General features: G+C 40.4%; 2 protein-coding genes and 3 non-coding genes across 7 annotated transcripts in view; 2 read left to right on the top strand and 3 right to left on the bottom strand.

Annotated features, from left to right (window-relative positions):
• Positions 1-1,144: 1,144 nt before the first annotated feature.
• Positions 1,145-1,216, bottom strand: Trnac-gca. The gene has a single exon. It is a non-coding gene; the product is annotated as a tRNA-Cys (tRNA).
• A 600-nt stretch (positions 1,217-1,816) lies between these two features.
• Positions 1,817-1,888, bottom strand: Trnac-gca. Its single transcript has one exon. It is a non-coding gene; the product is annotated as a tRNA-Cys (tRNA).
• Positions 1,889-3,182: 1,294 nt separating this feature from the next.
• Positions 3,183-3,254, top strand: Trnac-gca. The gene has a single exon. It is a non-coding gene; the product is annotated as a tRNA-Cys (tRNA).
• A 1,323-nt stretch (positions 3,255-4,577) lies between these two features.
• LOC117334446 lies at positions 4,578-12,605 on the top strand. 3 transcript variants are annotated; one of them, XM_033894079.1, is made up of 4 exons: positions 4,578-4,639; positions 5,567-5,713; positions 6,176-6,268; positions 10,962-12,605. In XM_033894079.1, exons 2-4 carry the CDS (start codon positions 5,620-5,622, stop codon positions 11,180-11,182), a joined length of 408 nt encoding a protein of 135 aa, XP_033749970.1. In that variant the 5' UTR covers positions 4,578-4,639; positions 5,567-5,619; the 3' UTR covers positions 11,183-12,605. The 3 variants fall into 3 exon arrangements, with proteins under 3 accessions (XP_033749970.1, XP_033749969.1, XP_033749971.1); XM_033894078.1 differs by having other exon boundaries at positions 4,579-4,639; positions 5,576-5,713; XM_033894080.1 differs by having other exon boundaries at positions 4,620-4,643; positions 5,576-5,713.
• Positions 12,606-14,071: 1,466 nt separating this feature from the next.
• The window catches only part of LOC117334445 (G-protein coupled receptor GRL101-like), a 135,219-nt gene continuing 132,761 nt past the window's right edge, over positions 14,072-16,529 (bottom strand). Inside the window, exon 25 of the mRNA XM_033894077.1 lies at positions 14,072-15,456. Coding sequence (XP_033749968.1) covers positions 15,308-15,456 — 149 coding nt within the window. The 3' untranslated portion in view covers positions 14,072-15,307. The remainder of the gene's footprint in view (positions 15,457-16,529) is intronic.

Genomic DNA, 16,529 nt, shown 5'->3' with positions numbered 1-16,529 from the left:
TGTAATAGAACGCTCTCTACACTAGCGAAGCGATCGTGTATGTGTGGTTTGTGTGTGCTTGTGAGTTACAGTGTACAATGTATTTTGTATTTGTATTGTTTGTTATTTGTAATGTCTGCACTGTATATATATGCACTACTGATAAACCGTAAGGTTTAAAGTAATAAATGAATTGAATTGAATTCTTTCTTGTATGGTATAACTATATGATTCATATTAAGGTAAAATTGAGGTAACAAACTCCGGACGTATCATAAAATCAAAAACTCATTTGTTTGTGAGGAATACATTAAAGTGAGTCTCCCCAGGTCACATCGTAGTGCACTAGCTAAATTTCGCTGTGGGGTCGCTCCTTTACCTTTGGAAACTTGTTTGTTTGTTTTTGTTTTAACGTCCTATTAACAGCCAGGGTCATTTAAGGACGTGCCAGGTTTTGGAGGTGGAGGAAAGCCGGAGTACCCGGAGAAAAACCACCGGCCTACGGTCAGTACCTGGCAACTGCCCCACGTAGGTTTCGAACTCGCAACCCAGAGGTGGAGGGTTAGTGTTAAAGTGTCGGGACCTTTGGAAACTGGAAGATATGAAAACCTCCCCTGGAATGAAAGAACATGCCGTTTTTGTAGTAATAATATCGAGGATGAGGTACATGTAGTGACAGTATGTCCCCTCTATGAGGGTATACGTGAGGCTCTTTTTATTAAAGCAGTTAATATTGACCCTAGTTTTAATCAATTTAGTAATGTTCAGAGGCTGCATTATGTTCTTTCAAACAGTCACTGTGCTAAATTCTGTGCCAAAGCCCTTTGTGATATTTTAAATCGCCGAAGAAATTTAATGTACCATTGAATTGTTTTACTTTCTGGAGACTGATATTTTTTTAATTTATGTATAGTTTTTACTGATGTTACTTAACACAACTTTTTCATATTTCTTAAATATCTATAGTCTCTCATAACTCTTTTAGAGTGGCTTTCGTGATGAAATTTGATGTGATTTTCCATATGTATGTAGAGCAATGTTTTAATGTAATTACGAAAGGCGAGACTTTAATAAAATATCTGTATCTGTATTATTGAACACTGTCGATAATTCAGACGAAGTTTGCTTGCAGTGCTCTGACTTGTATGTCCAAAATGTTAAAATTAGGGGACACCCGGGTTCGAACCAGGGACCTCTCGATCTGCAGTCGAATGCTCTACCACTGAGCTATATCCCCCTATGAATATTCTATTAGAAAACTTCTAGAGCACATCTGTTGTATATACACACGTGTATACTGTATATTCATTTTAGAATAAATCAAACACGTGTTATATTTTTGAAATACATTTCTATTTCATTTTAAAACGTATTTGATTATGATTTCCCCCTCTAATTACATAATAATAAATGCTTATATGCTGTTTTTAACTTGATCAATCATATTTAAAACGTGTACTTCAGATGTACCATATTGCGTCATCTATCATTCATAGGTTTACCTTGTGGGGTTTTAAGTCCAGTTTTTAGCTTTCTACATTCCTTGCGTAATTATTGTTTGTTTACTTCCATACGTAAACAAATTATAGTTAAAACAATGAAAATAACATTAAAAGACAAAGGAAATGTATATCCTGTATACTATGTCAATGTTTGTAATGTTATGATTTTCCTTTCATGGGGTGATACAAACAATAACTCATAGTTTATTGAAGACATAACAATGGATTTTCTTTATTTTCTGATATTACTTTGATTTTTATTACTGTAAACTGACAATAATTCAGAGGAAATCTCCTAGCAGTACATCCATCCACATTTCCAAAATGTTAAAATTAGGGGACACCCGGGTTCGAACCAGGGACCTCTCGATCTGCAGTCGAATGCTCTACCACTGAGCTATATCCCCATATATAGAGACTGACTTTTATCAGTGAATTTGTTTAGGAAAGCCAACATATGGTGTACATGTACGTCAACACCTGTCAAGTTATGTCCTATAATCGGTATGACAGTGTGTATAGTTACAGAATTGATTATAACGGCTATGGCCATGTAGGTAGGACGTACGTAAGAATAGCACCTGTTGCCACCATTCCTTGATTCGCAAAAAGTAACTAAATTTGAGATTTTTCTCTCCTTTGCCTACTGTCTGCTGGAGGCAAAATGGGTCTGTCCCCTGGCCGAGACAAACCAATTGTCATTGTAATCAATAAGAACGTGTTAGCCCGTTGTCTGTATGGTATGACCAATGATAGGTAATGTGACATGGTACTAGTAGTGTGTAGAACTGTCATTTCAGTGTGATCACGCTGTAATATTTTCGAAATATAGCAAATGTTATTTAAGTTTTAGTGATACTGTTAACGTATTGTCCTTTCTTTTATTTCAGTTGTTGTGTTATGTTATAATCTTTATGTTATTAGACACCCAGTTGTGCCATTTTACTTATAAATTTGATGTAATATTGGAGGAAAGAACGTGACGATGTTATCCCCAATTAATTCCTAAACATCTCACTATTTTTATTTTATAACATGTATATACATATGTAGTATCGACAGGCGTATGAGAGCCGATAGATAAGATTTGTTTGGTTTTCAAATATCCAGCGACGACGACGACTGACAGCAACAACAACAACAACAACAACAACAACAAACAATCAGGCAATGTTGTTTCTGTAATGACTGTATTGACAGGCGAGGCTAGTACCCGTGGTTTAAGATTTTACTCGTCCGACTTCATTTCTGTTATTTTCTAGTTCAGCACATATACATGAATTTTGTTTTTAAAGTATGCCCTGCTGGGTCATGATATTCAAATCAAATTAGAAGTAATTGGGGAACTTTGGACGATATCACGGGAAGTTGCCACGATTTTTTTTAACCCACGTACGGTTCATACTGTATCTATGTAGGATAGTATAATTCGCGCCCTGTAGGATTGTCATTATCGCCATCATATTATCATCATTCAGATAGTTTGTATTCAGTAACTTATCCTTTGTAATCCAGTTAACCCGAATGGAATACATAGTGTACACTAAAAATAATTGTGAATGTTTCTCTTGAAGAGCATAATCATAGCGGAAGGGAAGCAACTCTTCTCTTCATTTTTTTTTTCAAAGAATTTCACAACAGGAAGACAATTTGTGTAATAACTTATAATTAACAACAGTAATTTCTGTAATCAGGGAAGAAGGGGATATAGCTCAATGGAAGAGCAATTGATTGCAAATCAACTGGTCCCTGGTTCGAATCCGGGTATCCCTTCCCTTATTGTTTTATTCACTATAGTTAGATTAAGTAGAATTAACGTATCATGATAGGAGTTGTAGATATTTTGGAAAAGGGCTGTGTATCGGATCAAAAGTAACTTTAATCGGTTGAAAACCAGAAAAGGCTGTTGTTTATCTGATAAATACTGACACTTAAGAATTGTTTTTACCACCATCTAAACGTTTTAGTTGAATGCTTGTTACTGCACCCCCAAGGTATGATATCGTATTCCTCAACAACATTTGGTACATAACTTTTTACTTTCGGTCTGATAAGCGATTGTTTTAAGGAACTTTATTTTTTTCATTTGTTGAAACTATGACGGAGAGTAAACTTTCTTATGCTTAGAAAAATGAAATAAGTATTACATACTTTGTCTTGGAAATATTACATATTATATATAGTAACCGGTTTGAATACAGTCATCGTTTCACTATCCTCTTAAACGAAATTATTTTTTTCCATTTCATATTGAATTTGATTGTACGTTTAGCACATTCCAAAGTAGCGGGTTACTCGTCCATTCCGATGGACCATACACAACTATTACAAGGGGGATTCATTGTCTACAGGTATTTCATTGTTTCATTTCCTATCGCAGAGTTTAGACCGATCATTGTGCAATATTGGATCATATGTCGTTGTCATTACCCTGGTTCTCACTTTGAGGATATGGCATTACCTGGATCGATTAAGCAACATAAGACCTTTATCCCTCCCAAACACCTTATTGTAGTCTACATGCAAAACTAAATGTTGTTCATAATTTGTTATCGTTATCGATTTTGAGTTTGAATTGTAATTTTATTTGCGTTTCTGTTTTGGATAACTTTTCCTTAACGTCACCGTTGGATTATTTCTCTTAGTATCAATAACTGGTTCTGTTATGTGTTAAATGTCTTACAAGAATAAGCATGTGTTACAGTTTATTCAATACGCTGTTTAATATTATCTTAAATTTCAGGAGTTTTAATATCCATTACCATCATTGGACAAAAATACATCTCTTCAATATGCCTGCGCATAGCGTAGGCGTATTGAAAATGGAGGTACATATGTATAGGCCTATGCATTTTAATAAGATTGATCATATCATATAATTTCTTACATGTAGTTTTAACAAGCTACATAATTTTTTTTAAGAATATCTGTTTTAATTACAACGAAAATGATAACTACAATAATAACACAAATTGTTTCATCTTTTATGTTTCATACATACAGTAACACGAAAAAAAAGTGTCAAACATTTATCATTTCTATCCGGAACTTTTTCTTGGGCTATTATTTCAACGCGACACACTTGTGTTTGGGTTACCTCCCCTGCCATAAGTACTTTCATTTTGTAAACACGGTGATTAGAGATACATGCGTTACAGGTAGGTATGTACGTTACTCGGTAAGATGTACGAAATACGTATCCCCATTAATGTACCAGTTATCACCACTAATATATCTGATTACTATTTCACGTGAAACTCTCATGTGTACAGTAAATATTCTAATAACGTACAATGTACGCGAGTACATGTACGTGACCCAAAAATAGACTGTAAATCTGATGAAACTCTGTGTAAATCGATGGCAACAACGTATACTTGTCCAATTTCCATATGTATTGTCATCTGATCATGAGTCATAGTCATTCAACGTTTAATGTTTAAAAAAGATATTAATTTTCTAATGTGTTGATATGCATGGTAGCACAATATTTAGCGATATCCTTGAAAATAGATATGTATTGTTCTGTCCTGCAGTTCTTCGTTACTGTAAAAATTTGTGTGCTTCACGGAAAAATTAAAAAAATATTATGGCTTAAGTGTCATTGAGATTTATTAAGATTTTGATATTTTGTATTCAAAATTTTATTTCATGACTAAGCCTTTATGTTGTGTCAGGCAGTAAGCTACATTTTGTATTTATACCACAGAGACATAGCACACATTCAGAACTCACGGCCCACAAATATTTATGTAACTGTTCCATGTTCTATGTCTATATGTGATCGTTTGTAATTTACTTGTTGTATCTTGATAATGGGGGTAGATTGCCTCGAAAATTCGACAATTTACTTGTTTGTCATCATTACTACTTGACAAATTATCTATTTCTAGTTATACACATCCAACAAACATCTGTTTCTTAGGATCCAGTACCTATATTGGATTATATACCGTCTAATTACTTACTAGACCCTATGTATATATAAGTGACGTACATAACTGTATGTATGGACCATGGGTTGGCGAATTTGTGCCAAATCTCTGTGACATATATTAGGCTGACATGAATTGATTTTGCTTCCATAATTTCAGATACAAACGCCCAGAATTCCAGGTGTGACTTGTAGACAGTCAACATGGCAGAGGTTCTTGGTGCGGCCTTCATACCCTATTATGGACATCTGATAGAAATTTTGGAGACCAACCCAGAAATGAAAAAGAGTGCAAAAGGTTTGTATAGTCACAGTCTTGTAAGTCTGTGATATAATTGTGTTAATACAAATTTCTGTTGATGACAAAGTAGCCCGAGTTTCCTCTGGCTCTACACCAGACATGGTGTCAGGGCCAGAGGATTCTGGGGCTAATGACAAGGTTAATATGATGTGTCAGGAAACTTAATACAGATATTGCTTCTCTGATTAAATTGGTGCCAGTGTGCTTTTTTTTTTTGAATTACAATATATGACAAAGGCTGTGCGATTTTCATCGCTCTTCTTGTCCAGGTTTGTGAGACATTTACCATACTAGCATACAAATTTGCAACTATATATATATATTATACTTGCTACATCAATGTATTGATGTGCAAAAATATGTCATGGGGGATTCACTGAATAACATGCCAATTATGTATGTATTAAAACGCTTTTCTTGATATGGATTGTTTTTCTTTTCTTTTTCCAAAATCATCAGGGATTTTCAAACAGATGGCATGGGGTGCAGGAGGCACAGCAGTTGGAGGAGTTTTATTGGGGCCTGCTGGGGCACTTGTAGGGGGACTGGCTGGTAAGTACTGGTGTGAGATGGGGCACTTGTAGGGGGACTGGCTGGTAAGTACTGGTGTGAGATGGGGCACTTGTAGGGGGACTGGCTGGTAAGTACTGGTGTGAGATGGGGCACTTGTAGGGGACTGGCTGGTAAGTACTGGTGTGAGATGGGGGACTTGTAGGGGGACTGGCTGGTAAGTACTGGTGTGAGATGGGGCACTTATAGGGGGACTGGCTGGTAAGTACTGGTGTGAGATGGGGCACTTGTAGGGGGACTGGCTGGTAAGTACTGGTGTGAGATGGGACACTTGTAGGGGACTGGCTGGTAAGACTGGTGTGAGATGTGGTACTTGTAGGGGGACTGGCTGGTAAGTACTGGTGTGAGATGGGGCACTTGTAGGGGGACTGGCTGGTAAGTACTGGTGTGAGATGGGGCACTTGTAGGGGGACTGGCTGGTAAGTACTGGTGTGAGATGGGGCACTTGTAGGGGGACTGGCTGGTAAGACTGGTGTGAGATGGAACACTTGTAGGGGGACTGGCTGGTAAGTACTGGTGTGAGATGGGGCACTTGTAGGGGGACTGGCTGGTAAGTACTGGTGTGAGATGGGACACTTGTAGGGGACTGGCTGGTAAGACTGGTGTGAGATGTGGTACTTGTAGGGGGACTGGCTGGTAAGTACTGGTGTGAGATGGGGCACTTGTAGGGGGACTGGCTGGTAAGTACTGGTGTGAGATGGGGCACTTGTAGGGGGACTGGCTGGTAAGTACTGGTGTGAGATGGGGCACTTGTAGGGGGACTGGCTGGTAAGACTGGTGTGAGATGGAACACTTGTAGGGGGACTGGCTGGTAAGTACTGGTGTGAGATGGGGCACTTGTAGAGGGACTGGCTGGTAAGTAATGATGTGAGGATGGGGTACTTGTAGGGGGACTGGCTGGTAAGTACTGGTGTGAGATGGGACACTTGTAGGGGGACTGGCTGGTAAGTACTGGTGTGATGATGGGGTACTTGGAGGGGGACTGGCTGGTAAGTACTGGTGTGAGATGGGGTACTTGTAGGGGGACTGGCTGGTAAGTACTGGTGTGAGATGGGGTACTTGTAGGGGACTGGCTGGTAAGTACTGGTGTGATGATGGGGTACTTGGAGGGGGACTGGCTGGTAAGACTGGTGTGAGATGGGGCACTTGTAGGGGGACTGGCTGGTAAGTTCTGCTGTGAGATGGGGCACTTGTAGGGGGACTGGCTGGTAAGTACTGGTGTGAGATGGGGGACTTGTAGGGGACTGGCTGGTAAGTACTGGTGTGAGATGGGGTACTTGTAGGGGGACTGGCTGGTAAGTACTGGTGTGAGATGGGGCACTTGTAGGGGGACTGGCTGGTAAGTACTGGTGTGAGATGGGGTACTTGTAGGGGACTGACTGGTAAGAACTGGTGTGAGATGGGGTACTTGTAGAGGGACTGGCTGGTAAATACTGGTGTGAGGATGGGGCACTTGTAGGGGACTGGCTGGTAAGTACTGGTGTGAGATGGGGGACTTGTAGGGGGACTGGCTGGTAAGTACTGGTGTGAGATGGGGCACTTGTAGGGGACTGGCTGGTAAGTACTGGTGTGAGATGGGGTACTTGTAGGGGACTGGCTGGTAAGTACTGGTGTGAGATTGGACACTTGTAGGGGACTGGCTGGTAAGTACTGGTGTGAGATGGGGGACTTGTAGGGGGACTGGCTGGTAAGTACTGGTGTGAGGATGGGGCACTTGTAGGGGACTGGCTGGTAAGTACTGGTGTGAGGTGGGGTACTTGTAGGGGGACTGGCTGGTAAATACTGGTGTGAGGATGGGGCACTTGTAGGGGACTGGCTGGTAAGTACTGGTGTGAGGTGGGGTACTTGTAGGGGGACTGGCTGGTAAGTACTGGTGTGAGATTGGACACTTGTAGGGGACTGGCTGGTAAGTACTGGTGTGATGATGGGGTACTTGTAGAGGGACTGGCTGGTAAGTACTGGTGTGATGATGGGGTACTTGTAGGGGACTGGCTGGTAAGTACTGGTGTGAGATGGGGGACTTGTAGGGGGACTGGCTGGTAAGTACTGGTGTGAGATGGGGAACTTGTAGGGGACTGGCTGGTAAGTACTGGTGTGAGATGGGGCACTTGTAGGGGGACTGGCTGGTAAGTACTGGTGTGAGATGGGACACTTGTAGGGGACTGGCTGGTAAGTACTGGTGTGAGATGGGGCACTTGTAGGGGGACTGGCTGGTAAGTACTGGTGTGAGATGGGACACTTGTAGGGGGACTGGCTGGTAAGTACTGGTGTGAGATGGGACACTTGTAGGGGGACTGGCTGGTAAGTACTGGTGTGAGATGGGGCACTTGTAGGGGGACTGGCTGGTTAGTACTGGTGTGAGGATGGGGTACTTGTAGGGGGACTGGCTGGTAAGTACTGGTGTGAGATGGGGCACTTGTAGGGGGACTGGCTGGTTAGTACTGGTGTGAGGATGGGGTACTTGTAGGGGGACTGGCTGGTAAGTACTGGTGTGAGATGGGGTACTTGTAGGGGACTGGCTGGTAAGACTGGTGTGAGGATGGGACACTTGTAGGGGGACTGGCTGGTAAGTACTGGTGTGAGGATGGGGCACTTGTAGGGGACTGGCTGGTAAGTACTGGTGTGAGATGTGGTACTTGTAGGGGGACTGGCTGGTAAGTACTGGTGTGAGATGGGGTACTTGTAGGGGGACTGGCTGGTAAGTACTGGTGTGAGGATGGGGCACTTGTAGGGGACTGGCTGGTAAGTACTGGTGTGAGATGTGGTACTTGTAGGGGGACTGGCTAGTAAGTACTGGTGTGAGATGGGGAACTTGTAGGGGGACTGGCTGGTAAGTACTGGTGTGAGATGGGGTACTTGTAGGGGACTGGCTGGTAAGTACTGGTGTGAGATGGGACACTTGTAGGGGACTGGCTGGTAAGTACTGGTGTGAGATGGGACACTTGTAGGGGGACTGGCTGGTAAGTACTGGTGTGAGATGGGACACTTGTAGGGGACTGGCTGGTAAGTACTGGTGTGAGATGGGGTACTTGTAGGGGACTGGCTGGTAAGTACTGGTGTGAGATGGGACACTTGTAGGGGGACTGGCTGGTAAGTACTGGTGTGAGATGGGGAACTTGTAGGGGGACTGACTGGTAAGTACTGGTGTGAGATGGGGTACTTGTAGGGGACTGGCTGGTAAGTACTGGTGTGAGATGGGGGACTTGTAGGGGGACTGGCTGGTAAGACTGGTGTGAGATGGGGCACTTGGAGGGGGACTGGCTGGTAAGTACTGGTGTGAGATGGGACACTTGTAGGGGGACTGGCTGGTAAGTACTGGTGTGAGATGGGGGACTTGTAGGGGGACTGGCTGGTAAGTACTGGTGTGAGATGGGGGTACTTGTAGGGGACTGGCTGGTAAGTACTGGTGTGAGATGGGGCACTTGTAGGGGACTGGCTGGTAAGTACTGGTGTGAGATGGGGCACTTGTAAGGGGACTGACTGGTAAGTACTGGTGTGAGATGGGGCACTTGTAGGGGACTGGCTGGTAAGTACTGGTGTGAGGATGGGGCACTTGTAGGGGACTGGCTGGTAAGTACTGGTGTGTAATGGGGCACTTGTAGGGGACTGGCTGGTAAGTACTGGTGTGAGATGGGGCACTTGTAGGGGGACTGGCTGGTAAGTACTGGTGTGAGATGGGGCACTTGTAGGGGGACTGGCTGGTAAGTACTGGTGTGAGATGGGACACTTGTAGGGGACTGGCTGGTAAGTACTGCTGTGAGATGGGACACTTGTAGGGGGACTGGCTGGTAAGTACTGGTGTGAGATGGGGCACTTGTAGGGGGACTGGCTGGTAAGTACTGGTGTGAGATGGGACACTTGTAGGGGGACTGGCTGGTAAGTACTGGTGTGAGATGGGGCACTTGTAGGGGGACTGGCTGGTAAGTACTGGTGTGAGATGGGGCACTTGTAGGGGACTGGCTGGTAAGTACTGGTGTGAGATGGGGGACTTGTAGGGGGACTGGCTGGTAAGTACTGGTGTGAGATGGGGCACTTATAGGGGGACTGGCTGGTAAGTACTGGTGTGAGATGGGGCACTTGTAGGGGGACTGGCTGGTAAGTACTGGTGTGAGATGGGACACTTGTAGGGGACTGGCTGGTAAGTACTGGTGTGAGATGGGGCACTTGTAGGGGACTGGCTGGTAAGTACTGGTGTGAGATGGGGTACTTGTAGGGGGACTGGCTGGTAAGTACTGGTGTGAGATGTGGTACTTGTAGGGGGTCTGGCTGGTAAGTACTGGTATGTAATGGGGCACTTGTTAGAGGGACTGGCTGGTAAGTACTGGTGTGAGATGGGGCACTTGTAGGGGGACTGGCTGGTAAGTACTGGTATGTAATAGGGCACTTGTAGGGGGACTGGCTGCTAGCTACTGTGTACAGGATATTGACTAGAAGCAACTTTATAGCACTATTTAACAAAATGCATATGATTATATCCAATCTCACTATATCAGGAGTAATTGCCCTTGTTTGATATGAATCAAATATATATACATTTGTATCATGAAATTTCATTAATCTGGACAACCTTTTAAATTTTTGCGATGCTATTATTGACATCCAGTGTAGAATATAAATACTGTAATATTTTCAGTTTATTTACACAAATTGTCATACCTTAACCTAATTGTTACAGGATCACTGATTGGCTACATGAAGTCCGACGATTACCAGGCTATGATTGTAGTGATGAAAAACCTCAGCGACAGTGATAAAGAAAGAATAGTGAGAAAAGTACAGGAATTAGTAGGAAGTGTTGGTGTTGAGGAACTAGTTCGCTTCATCGGGTCGCAGGTCCAGCGAGACGCATTGTTACACCTTCTCCGAGGAGCTCTTAGCGACTTAAAGGGAGGCTGATATGATTGACAGGCTCAGTTCATTTGTTGTTTAGTTTAGACGATTTGTACATTATCATTCTTGCGTGAGTAACTGATACATGTAGCTTATTATAGATGAGTGCCTTATCTGGAGTAATAAGATGTTTGGTGAATTACGTATCATATATGTAGCATAATACCATGACTGTGTAACTAGTGTAATGAATTTACATTTTTATTGTAGTAGTATTTAATCCTTAAAAATTGGTGGGTTTTTTTTGGCAAAACTTTTAGGGATAGGGAAAATGCTAAGTAGACATTGAATTATCAGCTGTTCACAGTTTAAAATCGACTGAATTTCAAAAGATTTAAAAGATTTGCCCCTACTGTATAACTTTTTGGGGGCATGATAATGAAACGTGACAAATTATTCCAAATATCCTCCAAGAATTATCACCGACCTGAATCCTACACTTGTACATGGTAAATGAAACATTAATGTATTTCCATATTTGATATGTTTGATACAACATCAGATAATGTATATTAGCAGAGTAAAATATATTGTGCCTTTAGATGTCTTGTTACTAGATTTAGAGTTGTCGCCCTTTTGTCAATTGCGTGACTTTGAATTATCCCCCCTTAAAATTCCATACTGCTGGAACGCTGTATTTGAGCAGTTGTATCAAATATATCAATGCATTACTTAGATTGTGTCAGATTGAAGCCTTGTAATTGTATGATGCAATTAATTTATTATATATTTTGTGTCGGTATGTGAATAAGTGTTAAGAAGTTTGATTATGAGTAATTGTTTTTTCTGTCATTCATATTGTATGCATCATCTCAAACAGCGTCTGAAATATGTCACGTTTGTATAGTCCATTTCTTGTGTTGTCTTAGTGTGTATCTAAGTCCGTCGGGTCCGGTGGCACAGCAGTAACACACTTACCCTTCACCTCGGCGGCCGGGGTTCGATTCCCCGATCGGACGTGAAAAGGTATATATGGGGTCACTTGCCCGACCACGTGGGTTTTCCCCGGGTACTTGGTTTCCTCCACCATTAAGACCCCTCGCGTGCTTCCATTTGTTTCGAAATTGTTGTAAAATAAATAAAGTTTACATTGACATCTAAGTCCGTTGTGATAAACTAGTATATTTATTTATGTTTGATTGCCCTGTATATCAAAACACTGTGTGGTTGTTATGGTTCTTTAAGAGATGTATGGTACATACCATATTTGTCATTATTATACGAACTTTATTTACATGTATCTTCAATTTGTATTGACTGTTGCTACTGACAATGACCAATGATTTGAAGTGATAAAATACACAATAAGGAACCATTATATCACTAATACAATGTATCCATATTGACCTGCCAGAGTTTGAACACATCGTATAAATCGATATTTGGTTTTGTATCTATATAACACCAATAAAGATCATTTTTAAACATGTTTGCTTTGATTTGATTTCTAAAAGGTACCGGTATTCGACACTTAATTAGGAAATGCATTGGCGGCAACACTTAGCAACGTTCTAGGAGATAGTACGTTCTACAATATTTGCCTGAAAGAGAAAATACAAATGTAGACTGTAATCTTTGCTGGCAGACTATCTTATTTTGTGCTAGTGCGAATTGTTTATCTGCAAAGTTAGAGAATTGCTTAAATTACAATCATCGTGAAAGCTTTACTTACGGTATTTTCTATGCAGTTTGTATTGTGGCTCAAGGCGGTGCTCCTGGTGTTTAAGTTAATGATGTCAAAGACAAAGTGTTGAGACTTTCACGACAAATCTGTATTTATTGCTGGTGATGTTAAGAATGTCCAAGACATTAGGTTAAGCGACTTTCACAAAACTATGTACTTGTGACGACTTTCCCCACAAAGCTGTATACTACCGGTGTTGATGTTAGGGAGTAAAAGACTAAGTGTGGCGTCTTCCACGTCAAAACTATAAAACTACCGGTGTTGGTGTTTAGGGTGTCCAATACAAGACGTGTGACGACTTTCACGACAAAACTTTATACTACTGACGTTGTTGTTTAGGGCGTCAAATACATGAAGTGTGGCGACTTTCACGACAAAACTATATACTACCGGTGTTGATATTTAAGGTGTCAAAGACATGAAGTGTGACGACGTTCACAAAACTGTTTACTACTGACGTTGTTTAGGGCGTCCAATGCATGAAGTGTGACGACTTTCACGCCAAAACTATACTGCTGGTGTTTGATGTTTAGGGAGTCAATGGCATGAAGTGTGACGACTTTCACGCCAAAACTATACTGCTGGTGTTGATGTTTAGGGCGTCCAATACATGAAGTGTGACGACTTTCACGCCAAAACTGCACTTCAGAGCCCAGTTGTTCAAAAGGTGATCAGCTTAATCACTTGATTAGTGAATATCTCATTTCTCTTTTACCTCAAAACTTGAGTGTGTTCATGTCTTAAAATAGGCAGGTAGGAAAAGTGTTGTCGTTTCAGGAAATTTTGTTAAGTTCATTTTACCAGAAATGATTTGATCGGGATTTTGAAATTGTTGTTAAACCATGATTAGCCTAACCCCCCTTGGAACATCCGGGCCCTGGTGGCAATGGCATGAAGTGTGGTGAGCGATGAGAATGTTATTTTGTGGAAATCTTTTCAAACTGTTGGAGCTGAGATTTAGATCATTTAAGCATTGTACTGGTATGACTTTCTCCACATAACTGTACAATGTCGTTTAGGGTGGCATATATATATATGCTGTGAAATTTATCGACAAAACTACAACAGTGTGTTTATGTTCAGAACTTCACAACATACCACGCCTTACAGTGCAATGAATTGAACATGCATCTAGTTTTGCGCACGCACACAAATTTTCCTTACCAAAATAACAAATAACAATAACAAAAAATAACAAAAGAAGATGTAGAGAGAGTTTGTAGCATTGTTTATTAAAAAAATAAGTTGAAGTAAGGTTTTCAGTACGTATACATTAAATGTAATAAAGTATGTATATCAGAAACAGATAAAATTGTCGATTTGGTATAGGACTCCACCAACTAAATATGTTGCTATGTGTAGTGACTCCATCCTCTCAATCGCCTATTTGGTTTTCAAATGATGTAAAATTTATATCAAATCTCTATGAATAATGATGTTACGGTATAGGTTTAATGGTAACTATGAGCACACGGGTACTCGAAAGTCAGTAACCCTGTGAATTTTCAGTGGACGGAGTAACCCTCTAACTAGGTAATTCCCGCCTTTTTTCAACTGTTTTCCTTCGGCATCCTATTTTCAGTAGGATTTTTTAGCTACAAACCTAAGAATCATATTTTCGTTAGCAACTTGGAAACACAACTGCTGATTGGTTTACTTAGGTGTAAGGTTGGAGCACCGGGACTATCCAGACAGTGTTTGTTATGACCACATAATCAAATGTTTTCAGTTTGTCAGAATTGTCGATTCAATATAGGATATCAAGATTGGAGTTGTAGTTAAGAAAAGCATTGATGTACACTAAGGTTAACTTGAAATATAGTGTTTTTTTCTGAAAGAAAAATCGATAAACAAGATGAAAATAAAAAAAGGAAATCGGACGGTCCGGAATGTGTTAAGTTCAGACATGCGCATTGGAGGGTTATGATTTCACAACCATAAAATTATTAAACACAAACGTTTTGAGAAAGTAGTTCCAAAATGTGTATGCGTTGATTTCAAATAAACGTTTTTGAAAGCTTTTTATACGGGAAAATTAATTATAAAAAAAGTAACAACATATTTAGAATCTGTGTATTGAACATCTTCAAAAGCAAGCTAATGTTACATTTTAACAATTTGTAAACATTCAGACGTTTATTTTCAAAAACACAACAACATAGATATGACATGTATGTTATTGTGCTAAACAGTATTTTAGGAAATGACAAAATGACGTAGATATAGGTTTAATCTTGTTGGCATGTTTCTAGTCTCCATAATGTTCTGCAAAGTTGAATTACAATAAAACGGCCTTCGACACAAAATTAAATTAACAGACTGACATACATAACATCTTGAACCAGAAACAGAAACACAGAACGCTGACTTAGAACAACTGGACATTACCGAACAATAAAATAGTCACACTTAGACCTGTACACCTGATTAGCTGCCAAATGGACTGATTACATTCTTGAGGACGCAGGAGACTTCTCGTGCACGCACGCGCTATGGTTCGTGTTTAATGTGTAGGACTTCTTGAGACCTCTTAGTCTTGTCAACTCCATCTGTCTATACATGGAATTTCGACCCCAAGTGTTAGAGAACCTGTCATCTGAAATAGAGGCAACACGGTTTTAGAGTCGGCTTCTACAAAACATCGCATTAATCGTAAAATACAGCGTATATATACAGAATGAAATGAATTACCAGATGCATTGAAGACAGGGAGTATGCTCTGGGCAGATCGAGCACTCTCAAAACTAATGAGAGATAAATAGGAACAGAAATAAGGTTTATTGACAGTTGTCTTCATATAAGCGACCCGTCACATGTTTTCAGATTTCATCAACATTCCTTAATTTAGAAAAAAAAATTCATGGAAAGCACTCTTGGTTTATGGCAAAAACGTAGTAAGAAACTTTGCTGATTAATTTTAATAAAGTGATTTCCTTAAGTTAAGAATTTCTGATGAAATAGACCGGGAAATGGTGTTTATTTTTATGAATACATCATTAAATTATTTGATTGCAAGCATTTGGATAAGATATGTACATGAATCGATATTTTCATAAAATCTTGCTCGAATCAAAGCCAGACCCGCCTAGAACATACTCCTGAAGCAAAGCTATAATTGAACATGAAAGGATATACATGTACATGTACTAACACTTTTTTTAGTAAATCTAAGGCATGCATATATATATATATTCAGTAGAATAGCAAAATAAAAATAGAAATAAAAAATAGGCATAGAGGGCGCTGGGATAGGTAAGAGATAATAAGCACATGCGTCATTTCTAATCCTATTATATTGAAGGATGGATCGTCACGTACACGCCTCGAGCTCAACAACAGATAAGTCCATATACCTGTTTAATGAGTTTGATTTTAATGGATTTTTTAAGTTACAATTTCATATCTACATACACATTTTATATCTCTCCAATTGATTAAGGCCGATGTTAACAAATGCAAACGGAATGCATTAAGCTATTACTGACTTTAAGTATGATTGAGAGGATATGTAGCGACTCTCGAGATGAACTTAATCGAGTGAAACTTTCGGATACTTCATGCTTTAAGTGACCTTCGTATTAATATCACGTGCTATTTCTCCGATTGATTATTCCCGTAATAGGTCTACAAAATGTCCCTGTTGTACACTCAAACATTCCTTATTTAGAC

Source organism: Pecten maximus, chromosome 9, assembly GCF_902652985.1.
Source record: "Pecten maximus chromosome 9, xPecMax1.1, whole genome shotgun sequence".
NCBI lineage: Eukaryota > Metazoa > Mollusca > Bivalvia > Pectinida > Pectinidae > Pecten > Pecten maximus.
This window is presented reverse-complemented; position numbering and strand designations above follow the sequence as displayed.

Bases quoted from the DNA above. Each gene is read 5' to 3' on its own strand.
- LOC117334446 (XM_033894079.1), top strand. From the start codon at position 5,620: ATGGCAGAGGTTCTTGGTGCGGCCTTCATACCCTATTATGGACATCTG. The intron at 5,714-6,175 runs GTTTGTATAGTC...CAAAATCATCAG, and splicing joins AATGAAAAAGAGTGCAAAAG to GGATTTTCAAACAGATGGCA. The intron at 6,269-10,961 runs GTAAGTACTGGT...TAATTGTTACAG, and splicing joins ACTTGTAGGGGGACTGGCTG to GATCACTGATTGGCTACATG.